This window comes from Pundamilia nyererei, unplaced genomic scaffold (assembly GCF_000239375.1).
Source record: "Pundamilia nyererei isolate P.nyererei 1_Seehausen unplaced genomic scaffold, PunNye1.0 scaffold00002, whole genome shotgun sequence".
NCBI lineage: Eukaryota > Metazoa > Chordata > Actinopteri > Cichliformes > Cichlidae > Pundamilia > Pundamilia nyererei.
The window spans coordinates 9,770,321-9,782,863 of record NW_005187403.1 but is presented as its reverse complement, the minus strand read 5'-3'; the positions used below and the strand labels follow the sequence as shown (position 1 = coordinate 9,782,863).

The following is a 12,543-nucleotide window of genomic DNA, read 5'->3' as shown; positions in this document are numbered from 1 at the left end:
TGAGCATCAAGAAAAGCCCCGAGGACTTCAGTCAATCTCTGAAGACTTGTACAAAATGGAAAAAATCCTATTTATAGCCCGAGTCGTGTTCAGAAATGTCAGGACACAAATGTTTTTCCCTGACATTGCTGGAAATGGAGCAGCCGAGATAAATGGAATTTATCAAAGAATAAAAAGGAGGAGAAATAGAAAACCAGTGTGTCTGAGAACAAAAGGTTCCTTTAATATTCATCAGAAAAAAAAGAATTTGACTTTGTTACTTCTCTAAAAATGTGACTCAATGATTTATCAGCAAAGGTTGAGCACATGTGCACAAACAGGGATTTGGTAGATGGTAGAAAACCAGACTGTTTTTGCATAGAAAATGCATTTTAGACGATTCCAGACATCCATCCACCTGTTCTTAACCTTTGATCCAGTTCAGGGTCACAATGGGGCTCGAGCCTGCCCCACCCTGGACAGGTCCATCACAGGACCAACACAAAGAGAACCATGACCATTTCAACTTGCAAATGGCCAGAAACCAAGTCCAAGTTCTGTTGCAACTTGCCAGAAAATTAGAAAAAATTGAATGTTTATTGAATCTTCTGACCACAAAAAAAGACATATAAATTGGCATATATGAGTTTTAATTGGTATCATACTTCCTACATTTAAGGGGTTAAAAGGAAACAGAGAAATCTCAATAATATGAGGGAACTTGATCATAAAGGAATTCCTTATTTTGTTGGATGCAGAAAAATTATTTTAAAACAAAAGCGTGTGTAGTGTTGTGGAAGTTTTCCATTTAAATAAAGCCTGCAGACGAGCGGTGAGCGGTAGCTAACATTCTTTAATCAAAACAAAAAGAACAGACAACCAAGCTTGTGGAGAGCCTACATGACCGTGGGGCAGACGGTCATTAGAGTCTCTCTGAGCCTAGCATGGCTCTCAGTTAAATACCTTCTCCAGGAACAAAAGGCAGTACACAGCTGTTTCACACCTTAAGGTTCACACTCTCCTGCTACCTCGCAGAGTCCTCGAAGAGACAAAAGACTCTTCCTGTGGAGTTGTGGAGTCTGCTTCCCCCAACTTCCTTACTAGACCCCCACCATTTGTCTTGCTGTATGAGTGTGAGACATGTTAAAATCCAGTGGCACCAAGGCATTATACAATAAAATAATGTGATTAATACATAAGTAAAATAAATTCCTATGCAGTAGTAAAAGTTGGTATTTTAAGACCTCCACTTCAGACAGCACTATGTGGCAATGTGATAATTACACAGGAGGAAAAACAAATGCAGGAGGCACGCACAGAGGCAGGGTAAAATCCAAATCCACTCTTTAATCATAGGCAGGCAGTGAAGGCAAACAGAGGAAGGCAAAAGGACAAGGTCGAAAAATAGGCAAGACGTCCATCACAAGTCAAGAACACACAAGGAATAAATAAACAGGAAAATGAAGACATACTAGGAAAACACAAGAGTATGAATTGAAGGCATAAAAGCTACTTTAAACAAAGACATTCAGACAGCTGGAGGGTTCTAGGCACGAGGTATATAAACTGAGAAGGACGATTAGCTCATTCAAGATCGATAAAGCAGACACATAAGGGAAAAAAGGCAGGAACAGAGATTTCAAAATAAAGCAGGAAGTGACTAACCAGAACCAAACATTATGAAAGGCAGACGCTGACCTAACCATAAATATTTTATCATGTAAACTCTTCTTCCTTTCCTTTATTTATTTTTGATACAGTCCATCTTTGATCAAAAATGCATTCCTTGAATCACGGCCAACAAACAAATGGGCCCATTAATCCATTAAGTGTTTAATGTGTTCATTACTGAGAATGGTCACAGGTCTTCGATTGCAGATTCTGGATGTACGAGGAGTATTTATGTCCTCTTGAGTGAAAAGTTACTGGACCGCTGTTTGCCAACTCTTAGCCAATTAAGCACTCGTCAGATTCTTTCGCATGTATTTCCTGGGGATGCATTGATTGGTACTTTTTCAAGAGCACCAGCTTGACACTGGCTACATAATCATTTTGTCAGCATATCAAATTCTGCCTAATGTGGATGCTGGCCTTTATTCAATTTCACTAAAGCAAGCATTTTGCTTCCCAGCGTGGGTGCGTGCCACCTTAAACTCTGTTCTAAAAACAAGGCTCACATAATACCTGAATGTTAAGTCAAGGTCAAATGATATATAGATACTATAGTCATTCTATAGTCATTCATTATCTCTCTTAAAGGTCTCACAGAAAGAGGCACTCAAACAGGCACACGGTTAACTCTAGCATTCTAGTATTCTCTAGTTTTCTTGAAAAGGTCCAGTAAGATGGGGAAAAACTTGTTTTTGCCACTTTTTTTTCATTTTTATTATACTTTTGTGTTTTATATATTATATTATGTTTATTTTCTTGTGCTGTGACAGTCTTTCACTATCCAAGCATCAGGAGACACTGCTTTTTCATTTATTTGACAGTAGATGCGTAACTGCCCGCTGTCTTTTCCTCCACCCCTTTTCCTCCTCTCTCCCCTCACTCTCTCTCTCTCTCTCTCCAGAAGTGTGACTGCCTGCTCAGCCTGGAAGCCTATTCAGCAGACCAGAAGCGCCGTGTGTGTCAGTGCCTGAAGGACAACATTGACAAGCAGCTCCAACTACACAGGAGGGAGCCTCCCGTTCCGCATTTTGAACAGGTATGACACATGGACACACATATCTAGGAGCATTTCCAATTTCATTTGAGGCCAGAGATGAATCAGTAAACACATGAACACATGGGAATGCATATATTTGTGCAAACCCCCACCACAGATGCCCCGTGAATTGCACACACTTTGTGCACAGTAACGTCACGCATGTAAAAGCCTCGTCTGTAGTTCTTATTGCCATAATTCTGATTTTCCACTCACAGAAACTCTTACATTTCTCTGGGGAAGTTCAATGCTGCCTTTGTCTGACTTAAATTTCAAAGTTTAAAAGTTCCTTGACTGTCCTCAAGGAAATTTAGGCCACATCCTCCTAGCAAAAGCCAATGTTTGTTCCTGTAGTTTCTTTTATAAACCAGTATGATTATTATAAACCGTAACCAGCAGGTTTAACTGAATGCTGTTAGCATCAGGTGCTTTTTTCATTGAGGTAAAGAGTTTGAGAAGAAACTCTGCCTTCTGTGTGAGGCTGTGCTTTGTTTTCTCACTGACATACTTTATTCAAAATCAATGCCATGGCATAATCAAAGATAATGGCCTTGGGAATGAGATTTTTTACCTGGATAAATAAAGGACTAATAATAATAATAATACACTGCAAAGGCTTGTGCATAAATTATTTGAGCTTTTGTTTCTACCTGCATTAACCTTTTAGATTTGTTTCAGTTTTTTCCACGAAATTTTGTAAGAAACAGTTGCTACATACTACTTAGTTACTTTAGGCAGATAGTAAAACAGGAAACTTGTAGGCTGGAATAAAGGAAGGAAAACTGTTCAATGCTAAAATCCACCCAGCTGCGGTGAGCTACTGATTCTGCTTGTCAAGGCCTCTCTTTCACGTTTCAGTTAACCATTCTTGTTATTAAAATGTTCAAAAATTGATTAGAGGTGCTTGTTTGTCTTCACTGGTCTATTTCAAAAATGAATTAAATGCACCTTAGTCAACTATCCTTGTCTTAATGTAGCACAATGCGTCACGCTTAAGGATGCACTGGAACTGATCTTTAAGAGCTCATGGGGCTTCTGCTGCCCTGATTAACAGGGTGGCTGCTGGGGATGCTGTGACTGAGATTACCATGGCCCAGTTTGGTCATTTCAAGCTTCTACCCAGGGAAATCTACTCAAACAGTTTTCTTAATTGCTATTTGGGGTTTTTTTGTGTGAAAAAAGAGGTCTAGTCTGACATAAATATGGCATCATACGAAGCACTTTTTATTATTAAGAAAGATGAATGCACATCTGTCTGTAATGTGCATTCGTTTGTTTAGATTTTCTCGGACTGATTATTTGATGTAGCGTTTCTGTGAGCACCACTCACATTTCCTTCCTCTTTAATTTCTAACACTTTTTTCTCCTTTCCTCCTTCATTTTTGATAAACAAAAGAGACAGCTCATTCACTTCATCAGTTTAAAAGGAGTGCTACCCAGTTCATTTGAGTTTAGCTGAAAGGTGATTAAAAGGGGTAAATAGCCTTGTGTGTGGATGGCACACCTGTTGCACATTAAGGGTTCATTTCATCAGTGCATGAAAGAGAGCAAGAAAGACTGACAAGCCGGCAATCTTTCATCTTTCATTCTCTTCTGTCTGCATGCATGTGTATTCATTGCACGTGTACATATGTACATATGTACATATGAGTTTCCCCTTTTTCAGAAGTTTCAGTCAGACTATCCTCTGTTTTTTTTGTTTTGTTTTTTACTATTTTCCCATGAGTGTTATCAACTTCAGCACATATAAAAGCTGTTTTTAACTTAAGATATCTTTCTAATAATATTTGCACTGCTACAGTGTTTTTCTTGCAGGACAATGTTCTGATCTATTGAATCTTTCCACATCAACACTACGTGGAAAGTTGGATTCCTTGCTTGTGTCCTCCCAGGGTCAGTGCCAATTAGGCGCTCCCTGCTGAGTAAATGAACACATTTACACACACGACAGTGTTCAATGTGCTCAATGGCAAAACAACTTTGCGAGCATGCTAAGTCACGTAAGTCGATGCTGTTTATGCAAACTCTATTGACAAAACAGTGTCTTAGCGCAGATGTGACCCAGAAACCTGCCAGGTTTATCACTTTTTCAATTGTGAAGTCTTTAAGTTCCCCCGTGCCCGAAAGAGGCTCAGTTGTACTCATTGTTTTCCTCAGATTTGGCCTTTCATCCAAACTAAATCAGTACACAGCTGAAACATGAGCTGCGTGAACTCATTTTCCAGGAAAGATGCATCTGAAAATGTTGCACATATCACCGAGTACACATCTGAGAAACATAAGGTGGCGTAAGGCAGCTCGGACACGGTGGCGGTGCCACTGAAGTACAGACAGGACAACTTTTCGTGACCTCTAACACTCTATGGTCACTCATTTTAAACCTGCAGTGTTTTCAGACCAGGAGGCAGAGGAAGATTTCTTTGAAGAAAAACATATTTACAAAACATGCTAAAATGCTCGAGGCAGTTCTTGCCAAAACAAAGTTTTTAAAATTCATCACAAATCCTGGAAAAACCTGATAGTGCAGTTTCGTACATGCGCTGCCCAGTGGGATCACTCCTGTTATTCCTGTTCCGTGCACACTTATTAGAACATTTTATTGTAATCCCTTATTAAATGGAAACGCAGTCCCGAAGGCAAGGGAATACATGCTTAATCATAACATTGTACATCTAGCCAAATTAGTTCACTTTTGATTGCATTTCTCTAGAGTCCCTTAGAGGCAAATAGTTTGTATTCAGTCACCTCCAAATGTATTTAATAATATGCAAATTAGCTTTGTCAAATATGGCATATATGAGGAAAAGTAGTATCAGCAGTGTTGCATGGAAGCTTTTAAAAGATATATATCCAGGTCACTTTACTGTGTATCTTGGGAAGTGTTCTTGGGTTGCTTCACGTTACCACAAAGGAGAGAACGCGTATCAAAAGGTAGTTTCAAATGTCAATCAGACCTAACGTGCAGAAAATTATTCAGAAAATTACAAATTTCTCCGAATAATTGAACATTTTAACACACTTCCACTTTCAAATCATCAGAAAATTTTATTTTAGATTCAATTTCCGACACACTGGGATACCCTTTTAGTGTCATTTTGGATGTAAAGGAAACCAAAAACCTATAAAAGTCCATGTTAGAAGGGAAGTGGGGTGGTGGACAGCACAAAGACACAACCTCCAACCAGGAGAAACAAGTTCTATTCTTGTCCTCTTTTGTTTTACATTTTCGTTTTACTTTTCTTTTCACAGTGTAAAAATATGCTCAAAGGAAAACTTCACACAGCTTCAACAAGCTTTCCTTGATTACCACAAGTACACACCCTCTCATGTTTCAGGATGTGCGAGTAAGATAGTATTTCTTTTGGTGGAACTTCAGTAACTTCATTTCTGCTTTATTGTTGCTGTTGAATCAACACCAGAATCTATTTTCAAAAGCGAATAGACTATGTATTTGATCCGCAGTGTGTATTGCTGCCAGTGAGCAGGAAGAGCAGTAAAGGCGCTTTAGAAAATGATCCATTGATTCAACCGTTTTCTTTGTGTCAGAAAGTGTATTTCTCCTCTCATGCACAAAGCCGAGTAAATCTGCACTTAGCTGAAGCACGCACCTTCCTCAAGAGTTGCGTTCAAATGTGCAGCGAGAGCAGAATCCTCTCCAGAGGGAGAACACGCGTTCTTCAGAAGCCACTATCTACTCGCGTTAGGTTTTTCATTCATGTTTAACCGTAAAATGGGATTATTTCGTCACAGTGTTGATGTCAGCAGCTGCCCTAGTTCCTTCAGTCCCTTAACACTTTTCAATGCTTCCCTTTGGAAAAATTTGGACACAAGCCTCTTTTCTATTGAGGAGTCTCTAATCTCCGAGTCCTAATGAGAGTGGGGCACGATGATGACTTTCATGTCTGTTTTGTGCAGAGCTCCATTTGCTGTCAGCATATTGAACAGACGGCTCACAGCAAACATTTATCATTAACTTGCAAATATGATGCATGCTCACTCTGTCAGCCCTCTGCTGTCGAATCTGTCGCGAAATTGCAGATCAAGAATATGTCAAGGAAAGTGGGCCACGAGTTAGATTGAGGTTAGAGAGGAGGTTAAAATAATCATAGAGCGGGATGACATGATATCATACAGCAGATGTTGTCAAAAGGTGGAACAACAGAGGATGATCCCAGGCAGAAACTTGCACAAAGGCTGGTGAAATTTAATAACCTGACATACCAGAATGTGCCAGTTAGAGGCCAAACATGGTCGGTTCATAATTTAAATGCTCAAAGGAATAATCTTTTTGCATTAGATTCGCTTTAGGTTTTCGTTTCAGTTCATTTAAATTCTAAATTCATTCAGAAATAAGCCTTTTCTGATTCTGACAAATCAAACAAGTGCTTCTCATGACTTAAACATCAACTCTGGTGCACTTTTTATTTCAAAAGTAGTTTCAAAGAACTCCTATAAGGTATTCTTGGAGGTCTGGGCCCCTTAGATACTAATGTGTTTTGATAGCCTGCTGACACACAAGAGCTTTGCTCTCCTAATTTGTTTACAGTCTGAAATCCCTTCATATCTATTCCACATTACATCATGTTACAATGTGACATCAAGTCATTTTAAGGGACTCAGCGAATGGCAAGCTCATTGAAAGCAATGCACTTTGCTTTGCTTTAGGTCTTCAAAATAAAAGCACTTAAAAACGCCACAGTTACAACTTAAATTGGCGAGCTTTTTAGGTTTTAAATGTGCAGTCTTGAATAACTAATATAAGTAATCATGATCCCTAAGCAGTATACACTAATGATTTACTGTATAGGTTAAAAAGGTAGGTTTTCTTTTTTCCTCATGCACACAAAAAACATTAAACTCAGCCAGAGCCATTAAAAGTGTGTTATCTCCTTCACTGGAGAGCTTCCGGTACATTCTTCATTCTTCAAGAAAAAAATACATTTGCACAGCTGCATAAACACACACACACACACACACACACACACACACACACACACACACACACACACACACACACACACACACACACATACTTGATGGGAATTTAAATAGGGCTGGCCATTTTGAAAATGACAACCGAGCTCACACACAGTTTGCATTTGATGAGCAATACTGGCGCTCCTTCTCTGAGTCAGAAACTATCTGCAGTAAAAGTTGCACAAATTTTCTACATCAGCACCGTGAACAGTGGAAAAAAAAGATGGTTTCTGCTAATGAACAAAATGTGTGTGTGTGTGTGTTGAAGTTTGGAGGCAGCTTGTTCTGTTCTCATCCTGTCTCATTTCACATTTATGAGAATCTGTTTTAGCGCTGAAGGGGTTATAATGCAGCATTCATGTTGGGAGAAGCGGTGACGTAGGGCGACGAGGACCCGCTCTAATTCTTCCTCTGTTGCTCACTTTCTCTCAACTTGTCAGGCTGTTCATGATGAATTATAAAAATGTGGCGATCCTTTCCTGTTCATTGTTTTCCTAATCTGCCATGTCTCTCCAGCTCAGGCGCACTGTCATGCATGCTATCAAAGAAACATGAAGTTCAGGGACAGATAAGAGCTGTCGGTGAATCTGCAGCTATTAAGTAGCATATTGCATTTTAAGCAGGAACACAAAGTAAAAATAGGCTGATGGCTCCAGTTTGGTTTAGGATTCAGTGGCTTAGCAAAATATTTGCTTTGTTTTTAGCACTTTAGTCATTCAAAATTTTCTGACACAGCACACACTGGTAAATATCTCGTTCTATTTACTCCAACCTCACAATCCAGGATAGCAGCTGTCCACAGAAACGTTATTAAAACTGTAAAACTTGTAATCTATACTACCCTTGTTGTGTATTTGAGACTCATAAAATAAGCCATGGGCAAAGCATTGACCAGGCTTTGTCTGTGAATGTTACGCAGGGTGTTTTTGAGTGCCTTACTGAGTAGCAAAACAAATTCTTTTTTCCTTGCTTTTCTGAAAAATACTATGGAATTAGGTCAACTCCAGCATGTCGCCACGCCTAGCTCCAACATCCAGATTCAGAGATAAATAGAATGCAGCATGAGTGCACTAAACATATATTTTAGATGATTGTTTATTAGTCTGGTTAAGTATTAAACTATTAAACATCCGGTACATTTATTCACAGTTAAGAGTCATGCATATGTAGCCTTTTCGGAAGGAGTTCAGTAGTCCTCATCTTAACGCTTATTGCTCCAGTGAGCTAATGGAGCAGATTTGTCCTAGACCTGAGTGAAGTTTGTTTTTGTCGCACAACAACGGCTTATCACCGTGCACAAAACATTGTCTCAGTTGAACTCTCACAAGGAGTGAAGCTTGTCAGGGAGACAATTATGTTAGCAGACATGAGTGACACTAGTCCAAGTGGAGAAGTAGGTCTCCAAGCTGACATAGAGTGAGTTTTAGTGGATAGTCATCTTCAGGAGGCCGGGAGTGACATCAGAGAGAGCGAGGGGAAAGTTAACAAGTTGCTGAAGGAGTGTGTAGTTTTTTTGACAGTTTATTTTCACTGGGTACACAATGAGGATAGCAGTTAGCCGTGAGGGGTGGCCGCGCATGTGTCATTTCAGTGAGCCATTCTAAACACTTTAAATACTAATATTTACACGTCGGATAAAAGGCACTTTTTTTGCGGACCTCTGCGCGCTTCTTCCAAGATCACTGCCGACTTTACAATTTCAGATAGAAAATTTAAAGTATCTAAACAGAAAGTGAATTATGGTAAACATCTGCACCAGCACATGTTAATATGATTGACATTTCTCCTGCTCTTATTCTCTGTCTGCAACAGATGCATACTTTCCCCCTCGCTGTCTCTAATTAGACATGGATGAATTCCATTTGTCTTCTTGTTGCTGCTTGCTCTCCATCGCACACATGCACACACTCACTCACACGAGGCACATTGCATGCTATTTCTGGGATGTGGTGTCATGACATCCAGATTTACAGCTCCAAATGGTGCAGATGTGAGGAACGTCATAGTGGATCATAATTTTTAATTAGATTTCATCATCCAAAAAGATTTTTCCATAATAAATTAATGGCATTGCTGCTGCTCAGTAGTCATCTTTTAAGAGGCTTAGAATGCACTGTGCTTTGCTGCGCCGGCTATAAGTGGTTCGCGCTATTTCCTTTAGATTTTACCACATAATTTCCTCAGGGATTGATAAAGTATTCTGATTCTGATTTGGACTAAATACTGTAAAAAAATTATTTATAGAGATTTTATTGTCTTATAATCACCAGGACGACTATCCACTTTGTGTGCAAGCAATGCCGCAATCTTAAACTTTCCTTCGTTTTGCAGAGTTCTTCATCAAAGCTGGACTGTGAGAAATTAAGACATAGGTGAGATGTCAGTAATGTGCTACTGTATTCATATTAGGAAAATAAGAATACATTCAGTGGTTGACAAAAGTTCAACTTTAACTCAACCCTGTTTTTCGGGCTTGTTTTGTTGTGTGTTCCCTCTTCAAATATAATCTTCTTAATGCCATTATGCACCGGACGCATAAAATTTGTATGAATATGTCACGCAATAAAAATATTTTTCCGGCCCAGCTATCCTTAATGTAGCCATTTGCTTAATTTGTGGCATTTGGTTTTTTTTTCAGATACCATGTGAATAAACAGTTTGGACCGATCCATCCTGTGACAAGTACAAATGTGCGCCGATACTGAATATAAAATGATATGGAAATAGTAAATGAATTGTATTTTATCTCACACTGTCTGAAATGATGCGTACAGCTCTTCAGATGTGGTCCTAATTCTGCCAACAACTGATCGTGATACAGCTTCGACTCCGGGATTAAGCATGAAATTCTTCCTTCTTGCGAGAAATGGATGAACTCAGATTCTCAAATTCTTCCTTTTGTTGCTTAGAAACATCAGGACCAGCTCATTGTCATCTGATGTCTACTTTTATCAGTTCTTTTTACAGTGTTTACATTTTTTTGAGCTAGTTTTTTCACAAAAATGCAACATATTTGGCACGTGTAGAAACATTACACAACAAGTTCACATCTGAACACCTCTGAATATCGTCTACTTTTTTCTACGATGTGTAAAGGCCTTTTCTCTGGTATCACAGGTCAATCCTGTTCACTTCACTTCCTTTCCATGTGTCACTGTGTTTGTTTTCCCTGCACTTGACCTCGCTAACTGTCTTTCTGTCAGTCGCTCACACACACGCAGACACACACAAATGGCTGAGTGATGTTAATGATTATGGTCTGTGGTGTTAGATTAATTCCCTTGGCTTTCTTTAAAAATTAATGATTTCCTTCTGACGGAGTGATGTTTGGCTTTATTTTAGCTCACCTTTAACTATTCATAACTGTGTTATGTAATGGTAATGCATCAGCACAGAAGGAAGTATAGATAAGAGCCTCGCAGACTCAGACCTAAGAAGGTAATGCAGAGCATGAAATCCATCCACTCTGGGTTTTAATTACGCACATTCTTTACTCTGAAAAATGACGTGTGCTCCACCGAGCATGTAATGGAGCTGCGATAATATTCTAATGTGCAAATTACAAGGATGGTTTTGACACAAGGACATTTCTGATTAATACGACAATTAAGAGACTGAGAACTTTATGCTTTTAGCCACAGCCTAAAAAGAGTCTTTGAAGCAGGTTTACAAAAACAAAACAAAACAAACAAAAAAACAATCACTGAAATCTAATTTCCATTAAGTTTATACCCTGCTTTTTAAACGTTACGTCTGGATACATTTTCTCAGGAATAATTTTGGCTAGAAACTGTGAGAGGCAGCTGTGCGTCTGTGCAGTGTAATTGGCAAGTGTTTAAAATAGCTATTTGTGAAGCCTATTATGTATTAGCACATGATATGATTAGATAAGGCCTGATGAATAGCTCACATGCCACTCTTCAGGTCTGATGCAGACGCATGGTCATTGTAACGGACCAGGTTGGTGTGTGCGTCCCATTACTTGTGAAAGTCATGGCCCTTAACATCCTGCTCTTTTGATAGGTTTTGATTCGGGGCTTTGATTTGCGGCAGATCAACTTCTAAAAATAGCACATAGTGGAAAAGAGAGAGAGGGTGAGGAATGAGGGACTCTTGCTGCTTCGATCTCCAGAGTTTCGCCGCATTTGATCTTTTCCTAACCAGCGCTCCCTCCGTGATTTTTAACACATCACATTTTTACATTTCCTGCTGTCACTCTCACACCTCTGTCTCTCCCCGATTCCATCTGTCTTTCTTTTGCATCGTCCCCCTCCTTCACCGGATCCCCCCACCCCACCCCACCCCCTCTCTTCTCTCAACCCCTCCCACCCCCTCTTCCCTCTCTTCCCTGTCTTTCGCACACACGTTGGCGCGCACGTTATCACCGAGCTGGGGTAGAAGCTGGGACCGCTGCAGAAAGAGCAGAGACAAGAAACACAACTAGGAGAAAAAGGCACTATCACAATATCTGAATAACAGACAGGAGAAAAAAAGACATATGGTCACTGTGGATTAGCAGCCTGCATCTAGTATTTGCACTGCACATGTGCTGTGTGTATGTGTGGATGAACTGTGCTCTTCTTCGGAGTACTCTAGGACACACAACAACAATATTAACACTCATTGAAACAAGCAAGCACACTGCGTGTCCCGATGCCGGTGTCTAAGGTACTGTATGTCATGTTTATGTAATACTGCTGCAGAGGTCACACTCTTTTTGCTCTCTATATTGTGTCTGCATGCTTGTTAAATATGGTCCTAATGCCTGAGTGTGTGTGATTTGACTGCGGGAGTGTGTTTAGTTTTGTAAATACCATGTTAGGTGAAAGCAGGGACTTTGATAAACATTTTATTTAGACTGTGGTTGTTTCTTGTGAAAT

The 12,543-nt window shown here is 39.6% G+C and overlaps 1 protein-coding gene across 9 annotated transcripts in view; it reads left to right on the top strand.

The window, feature by feature from the left end:
* The window catches only part of rgs3a (regulator of G protein signaling 3a), a 122,848-nt gene that overhangs the window by 58,033 nt on the left and 52,272 nt on the right, over positions 1–12,543 (top strand). For 8 of the 9 annotated variants that reach the window (XM_005720448.2, XM_013909750.1, XM_005720447.1 and 5 more), the window contains one exon: positions 2,552–2,686. In XM_005720448.2, the coding sequence (XP_005720505.1) occupies positions 2,552–2,686 (135 nt within the window). Of the gene's footprint in view, positions 1–2,551; positions 2,687–12,025; positions 12,332–12,543 lie in introns of those variants that run through there. The other variant, XM_005720453.1, reaches the window with a different exon arrangement.